At 41.1% G+C, this 26,916-nt stretch overlaps 2 protein-coding genes across 3 annotated transcripts; one reads left to right on the top strand and one right to left on the bottom strand.

The window, feature by feature from the left end:
• Window positions 1–1,331: 1,331 nt before the first annotated feature.
• Window positions 1,332–20,712, bottom strand: clip2 (CAP-GLY domain containing linker protein 2). The gene is made up of 18 exons (XM_061702661.1): window positions 19,979–20,712; window positions 17,806–17,982; window positions 12,500–13,011; window positions 11,449–11,573; window positions 10,799–11,012; window positions 10,155–10,352; window positions 9,982–10,085; window positions 9,718–9,778; window positions 8,628–8,678; window positions 7,126–7,428; window positions 6,151–6,660; window positions 6,024–6,081; window positions 5,865–5,948; window positions 5,629–5,785; window positions 5,237–5,396; window positions 4,474–4,662; window positions 4,170–4,232; window positions 1,332–4,071 (listed from the first exon to the last, which is right to left on the bottom strand). Exons 2-18 carry the CDS (start codon window positions 17,912–17,914, stop codon window positions 4,060–4,062), a joined length of 2,910 nt encoding a protein of 969 aa, XP_061558645.1. The 5' UTR covers window positions 17,915–17,982; window positions 19,979–20,712; the 3' UTR covers window positions 1,332–4,059.
• On the top strand, window positions 17,751–26,471 carry LOC133416037 (claudin-9-like). 2 transcript variants are annotated; one of them, XM_061702663.1, is made up of 3 exons: window positions 17,751–18,072; window positions 22,009–22,292; window positions 25,007–26,471. In XM_061702663.1, the coding sequence occupies exon 3, from the start codon at window positions 25,022–25,024 to the stop codon at window positions 25,811–25,813; it is 792 nt and encodes a 263-aa protein (XP_061558647.1). In that variant the 5' UTR covers window positions 17,751–18,072; window positions 22,009–22,292; window positions 25,007–25,021; the 3' UTR covers window positions 25,814–26,471. The 2 variants fall into 2 exon arrangements, with proteins under 2 accessions (XP_061558647.1, XP_061558646.1); XM_061702662.1 differs by lacking the exon at window positions 17,751–18,072 and having other exon boundaries at window positions 21,907–22,292.
• Window positions 26,472–26,916: the final 445 nt, after the last annotated feature.

Below are 26,916 nucleotides of genomic sequence, written 5' to 3'. Positions count from 1 at the left end.
GAAATGTAATTGCTACATTGAATTTTTGTTCCCCCCCCCAAAAACTAAACCAGGGTTCTCTGATTTAGAAAAATACAAAAATTTAAATCATTTTAAAAGTACTACTTAGAAATATGTGATGTTATATAATCCGAGTGGAAAAACAGTCCTAAAGGCAAAATTATTCACTTATTAAAAAATGTAAATTTAAAAAAGAAAATGTTTTTTTATATAAAAGGGGGGATCATTTTAAACCTATTGAAATTTTACATGATTTATAATCTGTATATTACATGTGGGAAAATATATATTAAAATATTTTTTTTAACTAAAGGGGTTTTCTGTGATAGTCAAAAAATAGGGTTGAAAATTGAGGATGTATAATCTGCATAACCCAAGTGAAAAGGAAAAACAGTGCTAAAGGAAAAAAATTATCAAAAGTAAAAAAATATAAACGCAATAAATAATTTTTAAATTATTTTTAAAGTATTTGATCATAATATGTATATTCCATGTGAAAAAGAAAGAAAATTGCTCCGGGGAAAAAAATATTCAAAAGAAACAACAGGGTTTTCAGACACAAAACAATTTAAAAACTTGATAATTCTAAAACTCTTAAAAATATTTGACATATACAGTAGTTTGTATAATACAAGTGGGAAAATAAACCAAAGTACAAGGGAGAAAAAAATAAATAAATAAAAAATGTTTACAAAAAACAGCAAAAACACAAAATATAATTTACATTTATTTGTAAAATTATGTGATGTATTATCTGTATAATCTAAGAAGCAAAATTGCAAAAGGAAAATATATAAAATAAAATAAAAAATGTACAATGTTTAACCTGTATATTCCAAGTGTAAAAATATAATTGTTAGGGGGAATATATAAAAGAAATGATTTATTTTTTCATCTGGGTTTGATTTAAAACACAATAAATTTATAAGAATATAAACTTTATAATCAATGTGGAAATTATTGGAAGAAAATATCAGAAAGAAAACCAAAACCCAATTTTCTGTTGTATAAAAATCGAAAAACATGCAAAGAAAATGTTATTTTAAAAAATGTGACATAAAATCAGTATAATACGAGAAAAATAAATTGCTGTGCAGAAAAAAACATTATCATAACGTGAACTGCCAGGATTTGGTAATGTAATAAACACAACAACAAAAAGTGCTGTTTATGATGTGTAATCCAAGTAGAAAAGGAACAAAATATATGAGCCCAAATTCCTTGTATTACACCATAAATCCAATGTTCCTGCGCCAGCACATTCGTGCTACGTTCAAGTACTTCCGTAAATGTGAACAAGCAGGGACTGAGACTAAAACGTTTGGGTTGTAAATGTTTAATGAGTCAGTCTCGGAAAGCATTGCGGCAGTAATCCCGATAATGAGTGTTCCTGTTACAGGACAAGGGTGGATATCTTCTTTTGCCATTGATTGCCAACATAAAAAACAGGAAATAGTTGACAACAGATGGAAGACCTTGGATGTTGGGAGGTTTTAGCTCGAGAAACACCAGTCATTGTGTTCTTGCTCTTGCACTATCAGAGAAAAGTACTTTTAGACCTTTGAGAGGTACAGTGTTTGTCACTGGGGGGGGGGGGGGGTGTAGTTTTAAGAGTCTTGCAATTGGACCCTTTGACAGATTTTGGAAGATATCTGGTGTTTTGGGGCCTTGGAACAGGTACAAACAGTGGCTCTGTGGTATACATTAGTGTATACCACAGAATAGGTACAATGTCTTGTCACTGGGGTGGTACCCTCAAGTGTTCTGGTTTGGGTACCCCTTGACTTTTACAGATTGGGAACATACCCAGTTTGATTCATGAAATTTGGCGCTGGAAAAGGTACAGACAGTACCTCAGAATCTTAACAATTGGTGTTTGTCCGTGTACCTTAAGGAGTACAATTGCCTGTCACTTGGGTGGTACCGTTGACACTTGACTTTTACATCTTGTAGACATACCTGGCACTACTTTTGGGGCTCTGGAACAAGTACAGACAGTAGCCCTACAGTGTTCATGAAAAGGCACAATGTCTTGTCACTTTAGTGGTACCTAGTTTTACACCTTTAACACTTCAGTTTTACAGATTGCAAAACACACAGTACTTTTTTTTGCCCCTAGAACAGGTACAGACAGTAGCCCTGTGGTGTACATTAGAGTAATTTAAGGGGTACAATAGCTTGTCACTGGGGTGGTACCCTACATACCTTTACAGATTGGGGAACATGATTGCCTGGTACTTTTTTGGCCCTGGAAGAGGTACAGACAGTAGCCCTATGGTGTACATTAGTGATTTAAAGGGAAGCTTGTCACTGGGGTGGTACCTTCTTTGATACCCTACATACTTTTACAGATTGTGGAACATAATTACCTGGTACTTTTTGGCCCTGGAACAGGGACAGACAGTAGCCCTACAGTGTATGGGTAAAACTTTTTGTCACTGAGGTGGTCACCTCTTTTGTAGCCTTGACAACTTGGGTCTGTGCCGTCTTGATAAGGGTAGGTACAATAGCTTGCCACTGTGACCATACATGGTACTTTCTGGACTTTAGCTACATTGGAGTACAAATAACAGCATTAATGAGGTACCCTAGTGTAGATTGGGGATAGTGACTTTGACAAGCAGAACTCAGACAGACAGAACTCTTCCTTGACAGTTGGTCTTTTTACATCTCGGGACCATATAGAGTACTTTTTTTTGGCTTCTGTATGAACTGTGACATTGGGAGTCCAATCACAGGAAGTGTATCTTGATGTCTTTCGGGATCAGATGACAGTTACCTTAGTGTACAATACAATAATCAGCCTTTTGTTTTGGGAGAGAGATCCACACATACCCAATACTTTTTGGGTTCCTGTATGAACTGTGTCGTTTGGAGACCAATCATGGAAATTATACTTTAACCTTTTTCTGGATCTGGAACAGATGCAACCAGTTAACCTTGGTTTTCAATACTTAGGTTTACCCGTATGTTTGAGGGACAGATCGGGAACCATACCTAGGTGTCTTTCTGGATCTGGAACAGGTGCAACCAGTTACGTTGGTGTCCAATAACAGATATGGACATACCTAGTACGTTTTTTGTCCCCTGTATGAACCGAGACATTAGTGAGTCCAATCAAGGGAACCAAACGTTGGTGTCTTTCTGAATCTGGAACCAGTTGCCTCCGGAGCGCCATCGTGTAGACTCTACCTTCGGGCAAAAAAAATGGACTCAGAGTCAGAGTTGTACAAGACAGAACCAAAGACATTCATCCCTTGCTCAGTTCTTTAGACATTAGACTCCACTAGAATTGGTCACTAATGGAAAATCTGAACATTATTGTTATTCCAATGATTATTCACAAGGATCAGTTAAAACACTCAAGGCTAAACAGTTTTAGCCTGGTGAGTCATCGTGGAAAATGGAGATGCTACAGAGTTTTTGTGTACCTTGGACACATTTTGTCACTGCGATAAATTAGCTCACGGTTTATCCTGTGAGGCTAATGTGACCACTGAAATTTCTGGTAGGGTAGCTGAGGTAAGACATGTAGCACTTACTTTATGGCCTCTTTTTGTGTAAAAAAAATAAATAAATAAATTTGCTCCCAGATTTTAATCCCAGGCCCAGCAAAGTTTCGAACAAGTTTAATTTGGAGTATCGCTTTAATGTCCGCCCAATAATACTCGTTAATGATGATGATGAGGATGATTTTACAGTCTGTGCACCAATCCTTTCGCATGGCGACCAATCCCTTAAACCATGAGGGAATCTTTTTATTATCTCTTTGAGTCACTTGGTAAATTAATAAATAAAAGAACAAAAAAAAAAGGTGTCCCAGTGGTAAGTTCTTGGACTCGAGGCATTCCTTCTACAGTACTGTAAAACAAAGAAAGTCGCAGGGGGGTAATTTCTCTCAAGAATTCCACGAGACGTTTCATTTACAGTACTTGGTCCTTGCAACTGGCTAATAGGTGCTTTTTCAGCGACCATGCGTGATTCGGTATCAACTTTAGATGTCCGCCGCAGAATCGGACGTTCTTCTGCGAGTCCCAGTTGACGCTTCCTCAGCTCGTATCAGTGCTGTTCCTGAAAACACCGCCCCCAACCCCCAATAAAAACATGTTTTAGCACTGGTAGGTGTCATTAACACTGCTGTAGATAAGTCAATTCAAAACTATACGGACATCTTGAGTGCTGTCAGGCTCCTGATGGTGAATTCCGTTGGCTGACTTGTGGGCTCCGTGCATCTGAAAGAGAAGAATCAGTCGTGTATCTGAAAGGAGGAATCAATTTCAGAGGAGGCCTTTATTTTGTGCAAGGCCGGAGCATGTGTACATTGTTTCATGGACAGATTGTATTCATTTTTATTTTACTTCTGGAGGAATTTATTTGTTCAACCAGGAACTAATTGAGGCAGGGGGTCTATTAGAGGGGAGGCCCCTTCTTAAGGATATACAGTCCATGTAGAATTGACCAAGGTGACATTACCAGGTTTTTCTCTGGATGCTTGCCCATGGCCTGCACCAGCTGGTCCACCTGCTGGTTGTGCTCCAGGGCCGTCCTCAGGGCGTCCTCAGTGCTGAGTAGCTGCTGACGAAGGCGTGTCACCTCAGAGTCCAGAGCCGAGGGGTCTAGCATGGAGTGACGGCGGTGGTCCGGGGAGAACCTCTCGCGGCCCTGGAATAAACACACCTCTTACTCTAATTGCTCCCCCTAAAGTCTTAAATTGTATCCTTATTTCACTTTTGTAGTTCATAATAACGGCTAACTTAGCTATCTTGCTATAAAACCCCTGTTTTAACTTTTACAACAACCCGTTTAGGCAGCAAAGTAGTTGGGCCTTGCTCTACAGTTTGACATCGTATCGTTCTTGTACAACAAATAATACTTTTGTAACTAAAACTTTGCGCCCCTCCTATGTACCTCATATTTCGACCTTAACACAGCCTGTTTAGGCATCAAAGTAATAACTGAAACCGTAACTGCTACCCCTGCAGTTTTAAATGGTATCATTATTTTACAAAACGGGACTTTTCTAGTTCAAAATTACTGAAAACTTTGTTCTCTTGCTATGTACTTCCTGTTTCAACTTGTACGACAGCTCATTTAGGCAGCAAGTTACGGGGTCTAAATTACTGTCCTGTAATTCCAAATGATTGGGTAAAATTGCATCAACGACACTTTCTGTTGTTCACTTAATGCGCTACCATTGATTGCCAAATCCCAAGTTGGGTTGTCCCTGGTTTCTCACCAGCATGAGGAGTTTGTCACGCAGCGTCTTGATATCGTCCTGCAGTTTTTGCTCCTTCACTTTCCACTCGGCCTTGCGGAACTCGCGGTTGAGGTCTTTGTCCATCTCACGAGAGTGGCGACGTGACTCCAAGAGCAAAACCCTCAACTCATTCAGGTTTCTGGTACAGAGAAAGTACAGAAAGAGTCACATGAACTTTATGTGACACAGAAATATGGCTAACAGATGTAAAGTTGTGGCTCACAGATGCTAAGCGAACAGAGGCCGTCTCAAAACTGACAAATGTTAACACATGGCCAGCATATAATAAAAAAGACAAAAAGATGCGAACAGATGCTAAGCTAACTGATGCTGCATTTGACTATTAGAGACTAATTTGTGGTCCAACATACCTCTCTTTCTTCAGCAGTTCCTGGCTGATGCTAAGCAGCTGCCCAGAGGCATCATGGGACTTTCTGGACATGGATTCAAGCTCCGCTTCCATGCGCGCCTTCTCCCGGGCTAGGGATTCGGCCTTCCTTTCCACTGTACGAATTTTGCCCTCCAGAACTGCCGTTAAAAAAGAGGGAAAAAGTGAGGGGAAATGTTGAATTTGTCAAGTAAAATTGTAAGAGTTTGGTTGACTTACCTCCGATTTGAGATTTGAGGGCTTCAACTTGGGAGGTGAGGGTTGAAACCTCTTTTTCCCTTTTTAGCAGCTTCTCCATGGTTTCTGGAAAGAAGATAATGGTTTACATCCATAGCGCAACTCCTTTGCTGGTTAAATGGGATGGCATACAAATCATACCTTCAATGTTCTGCTTTAGCTTCCCCTTCTCGTCTGATAGGTGGTTATCTTCGATCACCTACGAGAATAAAGCATTACACAACTGCCAATCAGGTGGAAGATGCTATTGTTGCCAGTTAGCGCTTACGTTTGCGTCGCGGTCAGACTGGATGGCCTGCAGCTGATTGGCCGTCACTCTCAGCTTCTCCTGCAGCTTCTGTACCTCCTCCTGGTTGACCTCCTGCAAGGCCCGGTAGTCGGACACCTTCCTCTCGGACAGCTCCAGTCGTTCCGTCAGCTCCTGGGCGCTTCTGTCGCGCTCCCGTTGAAGCGCTTCCATCTCCACCAGCCCCTTCTCGGCCCTCTGCAGTTTGTCGGCGGTGTCCTCCAAGACCTCCCTACCGGTGTGTTCCTTGGCCTCCTGGAGGCGAGCGCAGAGGTCCTCGCGTTCCTTGGTGAGGATGGCGGCTTCGATCTTGTACTTGGCCTTGAGGTTCTCCACCTCAAGCTGGTGCTCCATCTTCAGGCTCTCTAGGGGGGCCCGCAGCTCCTGGACGCCCGGCTCTTGGCCCTCAGGCGTTAACTGGTTGCCGGAGAACGAGGCCTTCAGCTCCTCCAGGGACTGCTGGTGGTCGCTCACTAAAGAGTCAAATTTCGCCTGCGCAGGAATGGGAAAAGAATCATTAAAGCAGGTATTTTTCTGATGTGCAGATGCTAACAGATGTGAAACGTGGCTAACAGATGCTAACTAACAAAGGGCAATGGATGACTGACAAAGACAAAGGAATGTTATAAATGTGCTAAAACATAGCTCACAGATGTTAAACACGTAGCTACAAGATGGTAAACTAGCAGATGACAATACAATACATGGGCTAACGAAGTCCAACACATGACTGGAGTTTGCTAACATAAGCGAGGAAATACATAGCAAATGGAGAGCTACTATTGGCGTACAGCTGTTACCCCATGGCTAACAGATGCTAAGCTAACAGAGCATGACGTAAGCCAAACAGACATTAACACTTGGCTAAAAGAGGCTAACTGACAAACAACAAACAAAGATGATGAAAACAACCTTTTCCAGAAATGACTTTCTTTTGGCTTGTGATTGGCTGATTACCTTCCAGGCATCCATCATGTCCATGTTCTCCTTGGTGGCTTGCTGGACCTTCAGCTTCAGCTCAGCGATCTCCTGGTTCTGCTTCTCCACCAGCGATTTCAGCTCCTCCGCCTCATGTCGGCTCGCCACCAGCGCCGGCGTCGTTGACTCGGAGTCGAACGCCTGAGCGGCGGCGATGCCCAGCTCCTGGGTGGCCGCGTCGAGCTCCGGCAGCTGAAGCCTGAGGGTCTTCATCTCGGCCCTGGTTCGGCTGAGCTCCTCCTCCAGCTGCATGATGCGACTCTGCTCTTCCACCGTGGTTTGCTGTCATGAGGAACAAGGTAAGAATATGTACTATTATTTATATTTCTGAATACATTTTTCATAAATCAAAGCGTGTGGACCACTACAGACTCCTCGTTCGGCTCCCTGCTTGGATGGCCATAACATTAGGTACACCTGATCCAATGCGAGAGCTGTATCACAAATTGTCTCAGTTTTAAACACTTAAGATTTGTTTATTCTACAGTTAATGTATTGTGACGGTGTACCTAATGATATGTCCAGTGAATGTGTATTTTCATGGAAAATGACACACCATTAACAAAATCAGAGTCACATCACACATGACAGTTTTATTTTGTATCTTTCTGTATGTGTTGATAACAGATTTTAATATTGATATTATAATATATATTGATTTGACTCGTGATAAGTTTCAGGTTTGAACGTAACAAGTTATCAAGTTATAACGTGATGAGTTTCACTTTCACATTTGGCAAAATGAAGCAATTCCTTCCAGTTCAGGTCACTGGCGGAGCCCTGTGCGTCTTCGTTTTGCATCTTATGAATCAAAGTTACTTGTTACGGAACTATGCTGCTCTTTAATAATACTGGAGACAGACACACTTACCTTCGTAAGTGTTCCACCAGTGACCTGGACTGGAAGAAATTGAATTGTTTAGTTTAGCCAAATGCTCATGTCAAACTTATCACGTTTTAATGTGATAATTTATCACATTAAAATGTGAAATGTATTATGTTAAAACATGAACTCTATTACGTTATAATGATACTGAACTTTAATTAGGAAAACAAACATTCAATCAATCAATCAACTGACATTAAATTTCACAGACGAGTCAACAAATCCAAACTAATTCCTCTTCCGAGAAAAGTCGACAATCTCATCAAGCGTCATTTCCAAGCAATGCAATCAGCCAGAACAGAGGAATCGATGCGTCCCTGTCCAAACATTTCAAATTGGATTACTGCAACGTGCCAAGTGAAAGTGGAAGATTGTGAGAAGAGCGCAGCCACTGTCGGATCATCTACTGTACAAGCATCCATTTGAAACAAACAAGACCAGGAAGAAGAAAAATGAAGTTCATTTCTACTTTCAAGCCACTACTTGATTTGTATGGGAGACATCACAGCACACAGGAGGAAATAGCAAGTGTGTGTAAGGTTAATGAGGCATCCAAAACAAGATCACGTCTCATTGTTTCAAAATCTTTTGTCACCTTTGTCCTCTTACCCAACCCCAAGGATGCTGAGTCATGTTTGCATCTTCCCTGTTGGCAAAAACACATTTTACTGTACCTAAAAAACAAAATAAAACTTTTCTTTGCTTTTTCACCCTTAGAAGTCTGTTTTTTTTTTGTTTTTTTTTTGCACAAAGGGGCAAGAGGGGAAGTGGCCAACCTGCTCCAACAGGTGGGACTGTTGTTATATACACATCATTTCTTAACAGTGTAGGCCTGCATATTGGCGGTTTGGCACAAAAATGACAGTTAGGTGAATTTTTCTTCAAATAACCTAGCATAGGTTTTAAAAAAAAAAAATCCACGGGTAGGCAAACCTAGCCTCGTTATTTGCTGATAAACTCTTATTTTCTGTTTTTTGTACTCAGGTCAAAAAAATAAAAGTATCGCTTTGCTGCCATCTTGTGACATATTAATGTCAAGGAACAAGGTTGGAGCGAGTTTAAGAGCTTCATTCAGACAAACGTAGTTCTTAAGTGGCATCTTTTGGCTTCTTGGCACCAATAAACTATGTTAAAGTGAGTTAAAGAGATCCATCTAGACAAAAGAAGTGCTTTGCCACCATTTTGTGGCATCTTAGTGTCAAGAAGCCTTGTTTAAGTGACTTTAAATGCTGCATTTAGACAAAAGAAAAAAATAATACATTTAATTTTTTTTCCAGATGTAAATCGGACTATATATGTCAACTCTCCCTTTACGTTCTCTGCTGTGTGGGGCAGTTGAGCCCTTTGCCCCTCGGTTGCTATTAGCAACAACATCAGGTGCATGACTGGTGTCTGTTGATTTTTTTCCATTGGGTTTGCAACATCAATCTTGCCTGGCAACAAGTGATGTGCCCAGGAAAAAAATAAATCCCATCAATTTTGGCAATCAAAATTAAGTAATTTCAGGTGTCTCGTTTTCTACGGAAACATTGAATTTTTGTTTAACCCAATCCAATTGCATTCATGTCGCCTCACCCTGTCCTTTATCTGCTATGTGAGCCAACGGGGCCCTCCAGTTAGCGAGACTGATGCCAATTCTTTTGGAATTCTGCCTCGCAACAGGTGACAATTGAATTTTTTATTACCTCCAGGTCTCCTTTGGTGATGGACTCCTCTTCCACTCTGAACTGGAGGTCCTCCACTTTCCTGAAAACAGCAATGAGATTATGCAAATATGCTAATATAGTGGTACCTTGACTTACGATTTTAATTGGTTCCGTTACTCAAGAAAACCGTCCTAGGCAAGAACAGAGTTTAGTATGGCGCAAAGAATTCACACTTATCGACTTGACATGCTTCGCTGGGTGCTGCTGTTTTGGCCGGCAACAGGCGGTTGCTTCCGATCTTACCTTTTCTCTTCCTCCAGCTGATTGGCTAGCTCCACCTTCGCTTTTTGCACGCCGGCCAAGGCGGCTGTGACTTGCTGCAGGGCGCCCTCGTTCTCCGACACGTACTACGGATGACATCGAGTGAAGTCGGGCAGATCCCTTACAAGCTACATTATCTGGTGTGCATTACCTACCTGCAAGTGCTGCGACTTGAGGGTGCTGAGCTCCTTCTCCACCTCGCAGATGCGGCTGGTGGCCTTGGCCATGTCGGCGCGCTCCAGGTCGCGCTCGGCAAGCAGCTGCTCGATGTGCTGCTGCTTCTCCTTCAGCGCCTCTTGCAGGGCGGTGGTGCCGGAGATCTTACGGGCGTAGCGCGACGACGTCTCCGTCAGCTTGGAGGAACAAAAGCAGTCGTTGCAAAATTAGGCAATTTAGAAAATTAAATAAGGGATAGAAGGTGATTATCAAATGCTTGCTTTAAAAGATGCAACATTTCTTTGAGCCACTAGTGGGTAGTGTTTGACAGATTTCTGCCTATTAGACGTCCAACGAGTGCATTTTAATAGAATCAATGGCGCTTAATCAGTGGGGACAGTTGCCAATCGCTCAAACTGACCAATCTTGCTTACGCCGCCATCTTTACTACTGAGAGAGAATAAAGTTGATCACAAAGGCTTGCAGCAATTAAGCAAATTAAAAAAAGGGGCATGAACTGGCTCTCAAAATCAATGCGATGTCATCCCGTTTGATTGTTTATAAGGGCGCAAATGCTTAATCAGCAAAAACTAATGAATGACTAAGTCTTATGGAGTCATTCCTAATTATCAAGCTATCTCACCAGTCCGGCGCGACTCGGTCGTCCGCCCACCGACGAGGCCACCGAGCTGACGGAGCTGATGGACGAGCTGCTGGGGCTGTGGGCCAGCGACGACACGCCCATGGCCATGCGCTTAGTTTTCTTGGCTTTGGCCGGGCTGGTGGACGGGAAGCCGATGCGGATCACCTTGTGGATGGGAGCGAACAGCCCGAACTTGGGAAGACACTGGAAATATCTGCAGGGGGGGGTGGCAGACATAATACATTGGTGCCTTGACTTACGAGTTGAATTATTCATTCCGTGGCCAGGCTCGTTACACAAAACACTTTGTATCTTAAATCGTATTTCCCCATTGAAATAAATGAAAATTCCATTAACCCGTTCCAGCTCTCCATAAAACACAGACAAAAAAATGGTCTAATGTATTTTTCTAATTCGAAAAATAGCAATCTACAGTACTGGACTTAATAAAAGGGTCCAGTAAAATCATCATTAAATAGCATGTAAAGAATTAAACACGCATCACGAGTTCATGCTTTAATCCGGCATATGCGCAACCTACTTCTGCATTCGGCAGCATGGGTAAAAGCACAACAGGAGAAGGGGGTGCGAGGCTCCGTTCGTTGCTGATCACAGCATTAACAGTAGTGTGTGTTTTTGTGCATGTGTACCTTGTACCAGCCACAGCGCCATCGTTCTTCCCGAGAGGCTCGTCTAGCTCCACACCGCACCACTCCCCCTTGGCGAAGTCCGTCTCCCCCATGTAACGGATCACACCCATCTTGGAGCCTCCCACCTGACAGCAGAAGATGTGATAAGAAGAAGAGGATATTTACTACGACGGAATATAGTATTTGGGTATTTCCTCCTAAAATTGTGGTATTGTCATTGAATATTTTCGATTTTATTTTTGTTTTATACTTTTTTACCACCATTTTTGTTTTTTTGTCATGTATTTTTTTCTACCCATGTACTTTTAATCAAATATTTTTTGTTTTCTATTGCTTTATGTTCGTTAACGATTTACGATTATGTTGTACTATTTTTTTATATTTCAGTCTTTTTTCCACATATGTTTTGTAATATTTGTGTGTTTTTTGGAGGGGGGTTCAAACATTGATCTATATATCTAATAGTATTATTTTCCAATCACTTTGTATTTCTCCTATTTTTCTTAATAATATTTGTGTATTTTTTATTTGAAAAATGCTTTTGCCCAAAATTTGGTATTAAATACCACTATATTACTCGTCTTAATATTTGTGTATTTTTTATTTTTTTATTCTTCTGTTAAATACATTTGTAGTCATTTGTATTTTTTTTTGTCATGCGTTTATATCTTTCTTGTAATATTATTTAAGTTCATTCTAGTATATATATATTTTTTTTTCCTCAATTGTTTCTAATATGTGTGGGCAAAATATTTAAATTATTTTGATGAAAACAAAATAATTGTAATATTTGCATTAAATATTTGCATTAATATTTGCATTAAATATTACTACAGGACCTTTGTTGTAATACTTTCGTATTTTTTCTTATACCTTTCTATTTTTCATCTTATGTACTAATTGGAATTTGTCATGTATCTTTCTTCAAATATTTTTCTATTTCTTACTATTATTATTATTATTTTTTTTTTTTGCTGTAATATGTTTGTATTTTCTGAAGATATGTTTTAGATCTGTCCGTCAAGCCATCTATTGTACACGAGACACTCACCAAAACCCGATCCCCAGCCTTTAGGTCCTTGTCGCCACCTTTTTTCACAGATCCGCTGTCAGACATGTTGGACCCGGACTCATTTCCCGTCTTGATGGCGCTGTTGAGCAAGCCGTCTCGGAGCGGCACCGCCGCCCGTTGCCCGACCGGGCAGCCCGCACCGCCGCCGCCTTGCAGGGTCTGATTGTGGGCACAGAGCGACTCTGTGGAGAGGCTGTCGCTGCCCTCGGCCACCGGCTGGCGGGTGAGCTTGGAGGGCCGCGTGAAGATGCCCTGCAGGGGCTGGCACTCGAAGTACCGGATTCCGCCCACCGAGCCGTCGTTCTTGCCCAGGAGGTCGTTGAGGATGACTCCGGCCCACTGGCCCGGGGCGAACTGGGTCTCCCCGAGGTAGGCGATGACCCCGGGTTTCACGCCGTTCACCCACACCTGCTCTCCCACCGTGTAGTCGCCCGCCACCTCGTCGCCTTCCTCGGACGCTTTGGGCGGCGTGCTGGGCTTGACTGGAGTATCTGGAGACAAAATACAACATGCATTTGGTCCACTGTACCAGGGGAGTTATTCTAGGTGGCGCTTATTTCAGAGGAGTGTCAGTCATGGATACACTGTGAGTAATTTAGGCACGGCGTGTATTCGCATGTCATATATTTGAGGAAATGCGGCGCCCAAAACAGTGTTGACATTGTTAGCCTCTCCTCATCCATTCCCTTTGACAGTGTCGTGCCGGCGAAAAAAAAGGAAGCCGTGTGTGTCGGGCTTGCAGCACAATGGCGCAGATTGTGCGCCCCAGACTCTAATTGGTGCCCAAAAAGTGGGTCAGCGAGACACATCTGCGATTAGATCTGCCATTCGTCGCCATCTTCACGCACAGACGAGTGGGGCTATGTGTCGTGCGTGGGCCATCTCCGCAACACCCTGAGTTGAGGATCTGCCCCAGGCTTGGTGGCCCCATTGCTGGAGCTTTATGCCCCAATTGCTGCCATATGTTGTTGTTCTTGTGTAAAATGGGTGAAAAGTCATTCACCGGTTTTTGCAAGTGTGTACGGTGTACTCTGGTCAAAAAGCATTTATTAAGGGCTTTTGAACTGAAAGTGACTGTGTAGCGCCACCTAAAAGTTTGGGGGGGAAATAATGCATGGATAAGTTTCAAGGACCCTTGCCTGAAACTGAACAGGAAGTCACACATTTTGGTTTGAAGCAGCCACTTCGAGGCAAATTCCAGGACTTGTACGGTGACAAACTGCTTTTCTTACTTTATACTTATAAGATTACGACTTTTAATCCGAACAAAGTAAGTCTTTGTTGTTTTAAACATGCGGCACGGTGCACGACTGGTTAGAGCGTCTTCCTCACAGTTCAATCCCCGGCCCCGCCTGTGTGGAGTTTGCATGTTCTCCCCGTGCCTGCGTGGGTTTTCTCTGGGCACTCCGGTTTCCTCCCACATCCCAAAAACATGCATGGTAGGTTAATTGACAAGTCTAAATTGCCCGTGTGTGAATGTGAGTGCGAATGGTTGTTTGTTTGTATGTGCCCTGCGATTGGCTGGCAACCAGTTCAGGGTGTAACCCGCCTCCTGCCCGATGATAGCTGGGATAGGCTGCAGCACACCCGCGACCCAAGTGAGGAGAAGCGGCTCAGAAAATGGATGGATGGATGGATGTTTTAAACATTACAATTATTTTTTTCTTGAAAAATCCAGCTTTATTTTCATAACACTAAAACGTTTTTTCTGTTATTGTAACATTATGATTTTTTTTGGCCCCATGAAAATAGACAACTTTTTACACTGCCATCTACTGGCGACTGTTCATCATTACAGTTATGTAGAAGCTTAAATTTCACAGACAAGTTGGGCGAGACGCTCTTCCACACCTAGCCATTGAAAAACGTACTTGAGAAATATATTTGTTGGTGGCAGTTAACAATTGGATTCCAGTTAACAAATATACATGTCAACAGTAGTGAGTGAGTTAATGAAAAAAATTATTATTCCCCTGTAATGGGTCCATTGACCAGTAAAGTCTAAGAACGCCTGATTTCTACCACCAGGGATCAGTCTATCCAGGGTGACTGGGGACCAGGAGGAGGTTAGAGGACCAGTTTATAAATAGAAAAGAAAACAGGAAATGGTAAACAGTTTAACATGACCATCCAGGCCTCTGGCTCAATCCTGATTCGCGTTGCTAAGGCGACACAAGGGGGGGTTTGGGTAAAAAGGGAGCCAAAGCAGAGCGATGACTGGCAACACAAGCCTCCACTTTGACCATTGTGCTCAGGCCATGTGAAATCCCAGCATTCATCGCCCCTCTTGCACAATGAAACCTCCACACAACTTCCTCCGCCTCCCAACGTTGGCAGCAGACACACCTCTTGTCTCCGGCCCGCCTCGGTTATTTACAAGCGCTTCAAATCCAGTCGCGGGCGGCAGCAGATGGAGGAGGCCGAGCTGAAGATCAAGTTGGAGTTATTTACGACACAGCTGGCTGCTTTTTAGCACAGGTGTCACGATTGAACCATTCTTCATTTGTGTGGGAGAAGCATTTGGCTCATATGAAATAGTAGTTTAAAAAACAAGGACTCTTTCAGTCATCCAAAACAACTTGAACCCCTTTCGAGCAAACCAAATTAAGATCACCTCAGAGACAAGGCCCCACTTCAGTTCACGATCCACTAAACTCATTCACTGCCATGGACGTTTACATTCGTCAACTGGAAACCTACCATTTACTGCAATCAACGAATATATTCCTCACGTACATTTTTCGACAGATAGGCATGCAAGTGTGTCTCAGACAGCTTGTCTGTGAAAGTCAGGTTTGTAAACCACTGTAATGACTAAGACATCCCTGTAGATGGCAGCATTGCATCACATTGGATTTGAGATCAGGACATCTTTTGAATAGAGGATAAAGATTAGGCGGTGAATCTCGGCTTGTCACGTCCATTATGAAGGAGAGAAATGCCAATACGTTAAAAGTCGAAAAAGTTTAGAGTTAGTGTATGTATATGTATGATATAAACAAAGTGTTTGTTGTAGTCGGTAGTAGAAAGTGTGCATAAAGTCTCCTCTGCAGTAAATTCATTGTGTCTTGTGCCAGCCTAAATATTACCAGCTTCTGGCGTTCAAAAATTAACTTTCTAATCTGAAAAAAAAACCACATACAGGAAGGGTGTATTTTTTTCAGTTGTTAAGACGTATTAGCTAATTTATCATTTTTCGTTGGTCCTGTTTACATCGTTGTTCACAGATCCCAGCTCCTGAACAGATGTGCAGCCACATGCAACATTTCAGGGATTATGTTTCTGATCCCTAACTGGGGATAGTTGTTGCAACACAATTTAAGCCGCGACGAACAACATAAATAACCTCTGGAAGGATAAAAGGAGAGGATGCTAGAAAAATCAGCTTGAAAAACTGGGAAAACAGCACACCATTTAACGCATCAGAAGAAAAGTGGACATGCTAACAAACAGCAACCATGGACAAAAATGAGAGTCATATATTATGTATGCTAACGTTAGCTAGCGTTGTTCGCATACAGTGCAGCCTTTCCATGAACTGCACTTTTTAGAGGATGTACTCGCCCTGTGGGATTAGTCGCCAATCATTTTAATACTTAATAATGATTTAAATGACAACAGAGGCCGGCTTTAAAAATAGTACCAGTGGAAATTGTAGTACAAGTAAATGCAATGTTAACACGGCTGAATGTAATGTGGCGGGGATGCTAACATGACGTCAAAGCTATAATTTACTCACTAACATGTGGGAAGCAGTTGTGTTTACATTTCGCAGGCTGTGATTTAAGATGCTCATTTAGAGCCACTTGGGAGTCAAAATTCTAAAGAACGTCTCATTATGTCCAGCAATGTTTTTCTACTGTCGGTTTGTTAGTTTAAAACAAGCAAACTGATTTTCAAAAACACTTTGTGAAGAGCTGGTGCAGGGACTGAGAAAGAATTAGTTATATTCGGCTTTAGTTTTTTTATTTGTTTGTTTTTTGTGACCGAAATTTTTGGGAAGAAAATACTGCATATTTACATAAAATGCCATTGGACTGTTCCTTCGCTAAACAGTGTGTAATTTATACACCCTTTAAAGAAATTATTTTGTATTGTAATTGGACTAAGGACGCATTTTGCTCTTACGAAGGTCTGCTAGCTTAATGGTAACACACAATGCAAAACTCCATAGATGAGCTAAGAAAAGCCAGCATAAACGTTGCGGTGTTACAACCCTTTAAGCGACGGACATTCAAACACCAAACTGTGCAGCAACAAATGTAGACAATCAACATAACAATACTCACAGGAATATATTCTTTATCCTCAGAGAAAACTGACTAATGTTATTGCAGTTTATTGAGCAGTTGTCAGTTGAGCATTTATCTACTTAGTGTATAATTATAATTAGCATGATTTTTTTTTCTTTTTTAAATGCGAATAAGTTTTTAAAAAATAAATAAATAAATAAATAAAAGAAATAGGGGTTTCGGCAAATAAGCCGGGAATCAAGCCCTAAAAATTGCGAATGACCGAGGGTTTCTGCAAATAACAGGGGATAGGTTCCCCCCCCCTCCCAAAAAAAAGATGCGGGGTCCACTTTATGCATATGTATGTATTACACTGCCTCCTGGTGGCCAAGTCGCACAATGAATGCATGAACTCATGATGCACAAACTGTTTACATTTTACTTAATTATGTTATACTGCATTTATTTTATAAAGTACAATACTGTACAATGATATTTTTCGTACTCCATCCATCCATCCATTCTCTGCACCGCTTATCACAAAATTTCACTGGTGTTTTATGAGGGACCGGAACAGATTAATGGCATTTCCATTCATTTCAATGGGGAAAATTTATTTGAGATACGAGTGTTTTGAGTTATGAGCAATGTCACATAACAGAAAATGTATTTTTGAGGATGTTTTACAACCTGGGCAGAACGCAAACGAACTGGAATTTGAATGGTTAGAAAATAAAAGTCAATGGAGAACTGATGTTAAAAAACTTTATGCAGTTAAAGAAGCCAAAAAAAACATTCAAAATCTTGAAAAACGACAGAAAATGTATGGTGAAAAATGGCCACCAACAAGCTGAAAGGATAGTCAAGTAGGAACATTTTACAATGGTGACAGTTAAGCTGATGTAACTGTGACAAGCGTGTAGCGCGCATGACGTGTATTCCGCGAAATAGCGCATCACGTAGCACAGCTGTGAGTCAGTAAACTGAGTAAACCACAGCAATAAGGACCAGACGTTTTTCTTCTTCTTCTCAATGGAGGAGGAAGTGACTTACTGTCTTTAGGGGGCACGGGGGAGCTTGACGTTCCACTCCTTCCCATCGGGCTGGAATGTTTGGGCCCGCGCCCGGGAATCTTCAGCCCGCTGGACTTGAGCATGTTCATGGTTTAAAAAGACGGGGGTGAAGGCACTAAACCAGGAGGGGGTGACCGTCTCTCTCCATGTTTTACAGCTACAAACACAGGAAAAGTTATGACACAGGGAGAGAAAAAGGAGTTAAGACCAAAAAAAAGCTAAGTTCAACAGACGCCAAGAACTAACAGTAAGTGTTCCTCATTGAAACATATTTTTTTTAACATGTTAGAACAAGTTTAAAGCCTCGGTTCATAATAAATTAGACGGATTTCAAGTGGAGATCTGGACTGAACTCACACACTGGGAGCACACTGAAAATAAATAAAAGATGGTCCAAGATTACGTCTTTAATCGTAATTTGATTTTTTTGCAATTTTACGAGAAAAAAAGTCAAAATGTTAAGAGAAAAAAGTTGTAATATTACCATACAGGTATGCGTTCTTGCTTGGAATGTTACAACTTTTATCGTATTACATTTCAACATTAGATAAATAAAATAAAAATATAAATATATATATATATTATAAATATATAAAGATAAATAAAAATCCCCGAAAATGTAGTACTTGAATCATGTTAACTTTTTTGTGTAATGTATTCCAATTTTATTCTCGTACTTGTTAAATGTTTTCTTGTAAAACAACTATGTTGTTCTGTAATATTTAAATGTTTACTCTTGCTATATATTACAATTTTTTTTTTTTTATTTGACGCCTCTACAACTTTACTTTCGTAAAAATTTACCTTTTGCCGTGTTATATGGGGACCAACTTGCCCTGAAAAATTCTGTTAGAATCTGGACGATATTCTCGTAAATTACGACTTGATAATAAAATTACAACTTTTGTCATAATACAATTCCTTATTTAGGTAAAATAATAAAATAATTTCATAAATATCACAAGCTTTTTCTTGAAATGTAGCAACTTTTTTAATAAGGTTACCAATCCCCCCCCCCCCCCCCCCCCCACCTTTTAAAAAAAAAAATTAAACTTGTAATATTATTTCCCTTAAAATTCAGATTGTTTTATCATACAACTACAACAATGAACTTCAGTCTGGTAAAAATCAGCTTTTTTTTTTAAAAAATGTATTTTTTTTCTAATAATATGACAACTTTATTCTCATGGAAGATTTTTCCCTCTTATAAATTAGTTTTGTACAACTGTAGCTTTTTTTCTGTCAACTTTAAAATCGTAAAATTGATACTTTTCTTCATATTAAATGCAACCTTTTTATTCCAATAATACAACTTTGTAAAAGTAAGGTTTGTTTAACATTTACCATGTTTTCATAGCTTAATGAAGGCTTTTTGTAATATGACGACTTTACACCTGTAAAATTGCCACTTTTATCTCATAATTTAACACCTTTTGTCTTGCAATAAAATCACATTATTTCCGTAAAATAATTATTTTTATGTCATAAAATGTCTACTTCATTCGCCTACACAATAATTTTTTTCTCATAAGAGTATTCTTCCCCCCTACCCCCATTAAATATTGTATACTCCCATTTATTTATCTGCCCGTTTAACAAACATGAGCTTTTCCACAAATTCTTAGTCTCCATTATCTGCAATTCTCTCACATTTCCTCCAATCAGGTCCCCTGAAATATGACAACCATCCCTCGGTGTGATGCATTGCGGTGCTTCTCAAATTGTCCAGCCCAACAACAAATACACTGTTCCATCCAAACCTCTCTCAGGTTACCACACAGCCAAAAATGAACATTATCATCAGGACCCGCCCTCCCTTTCTTTTTTTTTTTTTTTTTTGGTGTCCCTAATATTGTGGCATGTGGTGATGATGTGTGACACATGCAGAGCTAGTAATTGGGTCAAGCATGATGCTAATTGTTACAAATGAAAGCCTCCACCATCTTGAGGCCTGCACCTGATATTGCTGAGGAGGATGGGGAGAGTAGAATGCACACCTCCACAAAAATCCATCCTGTTTGATCCATTGTTGTAAGCCACTGACTGCGGCAAGGAAGATTACAAAAAAAAAAAAAAAAAAAAACCTCACCTCCATTCATCAAAGCACAAAATAATAATAATATTAATAATAATAATAAACAGTAAATACTCACATTTCGTCACGCGGGTCCAGATATCAAGGGCAGCCACTTGGAATATTCCTCACAGGGAAAAGGGAGGATGCCACTCCCTGGGCTGGCGGGGATGCAAATATGGATGCTTGGGTAGCAGAAAGGGAGAGTCAGCCGCGTGGATCCGTCCGCCCGGCTAGCACTTAGCTTCCCTAAAACGAAAAGCGCCCTTAATCTCCCAGAGGTGTCTTTACAGCAGCCCGCAAACCGTCTGTTCGACTTTTCCCCCACCCCCTGCCACCCCGAACGCATCAGAAGCAACTTTTCTTTCTTCCTATCTTCCCCAAAAGGCGACACCCGTCTACCCGTGACTTCCTTCCGGGGCTCTTTCTCCCCCTCGCCCCCTCTCTTGTCGGTTCTCTCCGTAGTGTTTTGTTGTTGTTGTTGTTATTTCTTTATTTTTTTTTGGTTGGGGGGTTTAGCGCAGCCTCCCCGTGACTGACTCAACCCACACCGGCGAGACGGAACAAAGGGGGCCGGGGAAGCAGAGCCTCCTGGGGGACGGATGAGACGACTACAGCCTATCCCCTCCTCCCTCCCTGCCTCCCACTGGCGCGCTCCATTAACAACGTGGACATTTAAACTCGCCCCCACCTTTCGGGTACAATATACAAGTCACAACTTTACGTTTGGAAAGTATCGATTCATTTCCACCCCCAGCATAATTCGGCACCAATATAATTATGGAAAATTTAACACAGTAACATTAAATACCATACAGTCTGACTTCATTCACTGTCTTCAATTACGCATCAATAAACGGGGAACATCCGTACAAGCACCTACAAAAGTAATCATTTTGTCAAATAAAGACCACAATTTGGTATTAAACACAAGCAGAACTCAAGCACAAAATGTAATATTTAAATTGATGGTCATAAACTAGTATAAAATAACACTAAATAGTGCCGAAGAGCAGGAGCTCTTAAAATGACAGATTCGGATCAGAGGTTGGTGAGGGCGAATCTGCATTCACGCGATAAAAGAACATTTGTTAGATGCGTGTGAGTTTCGTCACCTCGCGGCTGCTGTCAACACTCAAAACAAAAATTCCCGCATGGTGAGATGCAGAATTATATTTCATTTTGGCCAAAAGGCCAAATGGACAAATTCAATAATTTACCCAGGAATTCACTTCCGGGCCGGCGAGCTTTAAAAACGACCTGATTGGCAAGTGGAGCCACGAAGCGCTTGCGATTGGTCAATTTCCCACTCCGTGTGTTGAGACCTGCTCCTCCACTCTCCCCGCCTCGCAAAATCACGTGACTTGTAAAAAACCACGTAAAAAAAGAAAAGAAACGGTTTGCGATTAATTTATTTTTATAGATTTTGAGACTTTATTTCTATTTAATGCTCTGTAAACTCAACAAATACATGAAGGAAAAAAATTTAAAAAACAAGTTTGGTATGCCACTGCAGTCTCTTTTAATTGCAGTTCCTCCAAATGTCTACTAGAGGTCAGCAAAAACCCAGAAACAGGTTGGTTAGCTAGCTAGCTGGTAGCTACCCAGTTAGCCACGAGCTTTCCTTTCCTATATAATCGAGATGACCTCGAAGTACTTGGAGTAAAGATTGTTCGATGAAGTGAATTGAACCATTGAATTGTGATGCACAAACTGTTTGATCCTTAATTACTTTAATTATGTTATGAATATGGTTTTTATAAAGCACAACATGATAGATTTTCAGAATTATTTGAATTGTACTATTTTATCTGTATTGAATCATTTGTATTTCAATTGTTTTTGTGAAAAAGGCTGAAATACTTTTTTAAAATACTTCTTTTCACCGCAACATTTCCGGATAAGGACGCCCCTTGTTCCTTTTCCCAATAAAGGCCTCAGTGTATGAACCCTGTGGACATTGTACTGCCAATGCGGTATTATTCCACTTTTTTCTAATCCCATTACGGCACCGCGTGAGGGCAGGAATACGGCGCACGGGGGAAGGATGGCAAAGGTTATTTTATTTCGCCAATGAGAGAATGATTAACTATCGCGTGTGTTTGACAGGAGGCGATGACCTGGATGGCGGCCAGCATCTGATGAGGATGAGGATGCTACGCCTCAACACACACACACACACATACACACACACACACACACACACACACACATCCATTGTACTGCCTTTCAAGTCCACCTGCTTTCGAAAATGCATTAAAAGTCTTTAAAAATGACTTTAAGTGTCAGGTTGTAAGGCCGCAAACATGTTCAAGTGGAGAGAAAAAGTCTGATTTTTCTATTGGAAAAAGGAGCAGAAACAGCAAATACTGATTTCTTCACTCAGGTTGGAAGTAAGTCAACTTTTTTCCCCATTTTTACTGCAGAAGGTATTTAACGAGCTGTAATAGAGACAAAAAAATATTACTGATATACTTAAAGAACTGAAGTTGGAATTTACAAAATGAGACCTTTTTTTCAACATTTGCATTTACAACATTTAATACTTATTGGATTGTATTTTGCTTTATTTTACTCTGCGGTCAGGAGACAGGTTGGCTTTGCAAATGAAAATCTGTTCTCAATTACCTTACTTTGATAAATAAAGGTTAAATCAAATATTTCACAGTTCATAAATGAACATTTAGTGAGACAAATAATATAACTTACAAAAGAGGTATTGATGTTGATTCAGAAAGACAACAAAGTCAACGACTTCACATAACAACAAGGCCCACCAATACAGACAGAACTTTGTTTTTAACACGTTAACATTCTGACACACTTCTTCCGCTTTCCATTTTTGGACAGACTTTAGTCGACTGTGAGTACAATTTTGTTCATCAGGTGAAAAAAAAAGTTGTGTTCAGGAGTCAATAGCTGTCATTTTAGGCAGTTTTCTCAAAATGGACGGACGGCTCAATAAATGTTTAGAATGTGTAACTACCTAGTTGCTAATTAGCGACGGAAAGTTGGTTTGTTGGTAATCGCTTGTTAACTATAGAAAGATAGTCGCTCCAGCTAGCTGTCATTATTGTAATTTCTTTTTTTATTTGAAGACATTTTCCATTCTGAATCCATATGGTTTAATATGATGTTGGTCTTCCTTTTGCAGCTATAACAGCTTCAACTCTTGCGGGAAGGCTTTCAACAAGGTTTAGGAGTGAGTTTATGGGAATTTTCACTCATTCTTCCAGGAGCATATTTGTGAGGTCACACACTGATGGACCAATGCACAAATCGAGGTTCATAAAGACATGGATGAGAAAGTTTTCTGTGGACGAACTTGACTGGTCTGCACAATCCTGACCTCAACCCTATAGAACACTTTTTCATAAATTAGAGCAGAAATTGAGAGCCAGGCCTCATGAGCAGAAATTGAGAGCCAGGCCTGACGTAACGTTACACACTGTTACATCAGTGTGTAATGTCACTAATGCAATTGTGCAAATGCAATTGTGGGAAAATGGTAATAATTTTCCCATAAACACACTCCTATACCTTGTGGAAAAACATTAAACTGACGTAACTGCAGTCAACGTAACTGCAAATGTCCTTTTCGTACATTTTCTTAAATGAACACCACAACAGATTTGAACAATGTTAATTTCAATAACTACCGAGCTAGTTAGTTGTTGGTTAGCGAAAAAAAGCTAACTGGTAGTTGTAGCGATATTAAAATTTACTACATTTTCTCAAAATGGATGCCTCAACTGATGTGTATAATGTGTATGCAGCTAGTTGGTGATAATTGCTAGTTAGCTGCAGAAAGCTATTGAATAGCTCGAGCCAGCAGACATTTTTGTACGTTTTCTCAAAATAGACACTAGCTAGTTGCTAATTGCTAGTTAGCTACAGAAAGCTAGTGAATAGCTCGAGCCAGCTGTCATTTTTGTATGTTTTCTCAAACTAGACCCTAGCTAGTTGCTAATTGCAAGTTAGCTACAGAAAGCTAGTGAATAGCTCAAATAAACTACCATTTTTTTTTTACATTTTCTTAGGCACACTAATTAGTAGCTAATTACTAACTAATTAAATAACTAACTAGTCAACAAGTTCCTTTTGCGACCAAATGGTGAAGACGTCCATTTAAGAATGAATTATTAACATAACATTATATAACTTGTTTCATTATTATATATTGATTGCTAATTTCCGCATTGTGGGACTAATAAAGGTTATCGTATCGTTTTACATAATTACATAATTACCTCATACTTGTTAATTGTATTTGTCGCATAGATGGAACGTTGCATAACTACTGTGGCTAACTCGTTAGCTAGCAACTAACTTGCTAAGTTTCCTACTTGCTATGTGTGTTGGTAGGTAGCTGTAGCTGATATTTGCTGTATGGAACTGGCTAGTAATGTATTTTCTACCAAATATGGTCAAGGGGTCCATTTTGAGAAAATTTCGTCCGGTCACTATAGCTAGCTAGTGAGTTAGCTACAGTAGTTGTAGTTAGCTTGCTAGCAACTAACTAGCGCCTTATATAAATTAGTAGCTAGCTATCTAGTATGCCACAGCTAGTATGGAATGTTCTCAAAATGGACACAAAAACCTTGTTACCTAGTTAATTGCTGTTAGTGATTTAGTTTACTATCTAGAGGGTAATGAGCTACAAACCTACATACCTACTTTCATGGTTAGTTGCTAGTTAGTTACTAAATAGCTAGTCATTTAACTTCAGTAGTTGTGGCCAACTAGCAACTAATGAGCTTCTACGTGTCTAAGGTCTCAAAAACCTTGCTCGCTAGTTAGCCTCGGGTGGCAGGGGTTAGGTGGTAGAGTGGTCATCTCTCAAAGGGTGTGGGTTTGATCATGACCGTATCCATTCGTGCTTGAGCAAGATTACTGAACCCCCTGTTGGTGCTGCTACTGCGTCATCAGTAAATGAATGAGGAGACAGCGTTAAAGTCCTTTGAGTACCTTGAAGGTAAAAGCGCTACACAAGTGAAAGCCCATTTACCATTTAGCCTGGATTGATTGACATACAGGTTAGCATTTTTTAGCATATGGTCAGCCGACTGTATGTGCACTCACTCCATTTTTTCCTGTCCCTCCCCAGGAGTGTTCGGTTGCCATGGCCTCTGCTGCTCTGGAGCTTATAGGCTTCTTCCTGGGCATGCTGGGCCTACTGGGCAGCCTGGTGTCCACGGTGCTCCCCTTCTGGGAGAATACAGCGCACATCGGCTCCAACATTGTGACGGCCTCGGGCAGTATGAAGGGCCTGTGGATGGAATGCGTCCACCAGAGCACTGGGGCCTTATACTGCGAAACGTATAACTCCATCCTGGCTCTGTCCTCTGACCTCCAGGCGTCCCGGGCCCTCATGGTGATCTCCCTAGTGCTGTCCACCCTGGGCCTGGTCATCGCCGTCCTGGGTATGCAGTGCACCGTCTGCCTGGAGGGCTCCGGGGAGCTCAAGAAACGGGTGGCGGGCGTGGGCGGGTGCTTCTTCCTCTCGGCTGGCTTCATGACGCTGGTGCCTGTCTCCTGGACCACCAACAAGGTCATCCAGAACTTCTACAGTCCCACCGTGCCCGCCACTCTCAAGTTCGAATTAGGTGACTGTCTCTACTTGGGTATGGTCTCGGCCTTGCTCTCCATGGTTGGGGGCGGAATGCTGGCCGTGTCCCTCTGCGAGGGGAAGGAGGGTGAAGGAAACCGGAGGAGACGGTATGGGGGTGGAGGCTACCCGTACCCAGTTGGCAGTGGTGGTGTGCCGGTGGTACGAAACCCCACCACCCTGCAAATGGGAGGAATCAGCGCGAACAGTCGAGGGCAGACGCTGATTCGAAGCGGCAGCGGGAGCTCCGGGGGAGTTCATGTGAAACCTGTAGCAGCAGGCTATGATGTCACAGGATATGTGTGATGTCACCCTATATGTTATTACAGACTTTTATTAATATTCCAGACTGACCATGGTTTTGTTTTATTTTACATAAATTGTGCCCTATTTGAAGAGTGTTCAGAGGTACTTATGAGAGAACTGTGGCTGAAATGCTAATGCTATGCTACTAACTTGGGGGCTAGTTAATATCTGTGGATAAAGCTATGCCGTCATATGTATAGAAACAAAATGCTGATGTTATCCTACCAATGTGAGGCCTACTTTCATACTTTCATCCTAAGCTAAGGTTTAGTTATTTTTCCGTGGTCTCGGATAAAGCTACACCCAAGTACATATGTAACCCAAAAATAAAACCGCAAAAAATAAATGAAACCAAAATGCTAACGTTATGTCGTTCATGTGAGGGCTAGATCGGATCCGAGGCTCTGGATAAAGCTATGTAGTCGACCCAAAAAGCTAATGCTATGCTACTTATGTGAGGCCTAGTTATCTCCCTGACCTAACCTACAAATCGATAAAGTATACATGCTAAAGTCCATTAAAGAGCAGCAACTGACCTACAAACAGAAAGTGGACAAGAACAAACTTAAAACACACAAAACCTAAAGGATCAATACTGGATGTGTAATGACTCAACTGGACTAACATAATGACCCATACTCACAAAGATTGTCTTCTTAGGCCTGGCTCACACATTACAAAATGGGCTGTTTATGTCTTGATTTTGCCCCGTCCGACCAAGGACGACAAATGCCAGACTATCCTATGCCTTATAAAATTATCCTATAAGAATATCCTGTGGTCAGAGGGTTGTTAAGAGTGAATTTGTCCCGATAATAGGGTCCGAAACGGGTCGGGGGGCGACAATCTTAAATATTAAACACGTTCACTATTTGCGACCAACCTTCTTTATGTGTGTAGGGAAAGCCGATGACTCCAGAGTCATGACTGTGAATTGCTACGTGAAATGGAATGTAGCCAACCAAGAAGCGACCAGACTGAAAAACAAGAAAGCGGGCTTAAATAAAAATGAAACGTCGTACTTGAAACACAAAGTCCGTTAGACCTCTTCGCCTAAAAATTGAGAAGGAATCTTAGCTTCAGAGTGATTCAGGAAGATTCAC

This window comes from Phycodurus eques, chromosome 17, assembly GCF_024500275.1.
Source record: "Phycodurus eques isolate BA_2022a chromosome 17, UOR_Pequ_1.1, whole genome shotgun sequence".
Lineage (NCBI taxonomy): Eukaryota > Metazoa > Chordata > Actinopteri > Syngnathiformes > Syngnathidae > Phycodurus > Phycodurus eques.
This window is presented reverse-complemented; position numbering and strand designations above follow the sequence as displayed.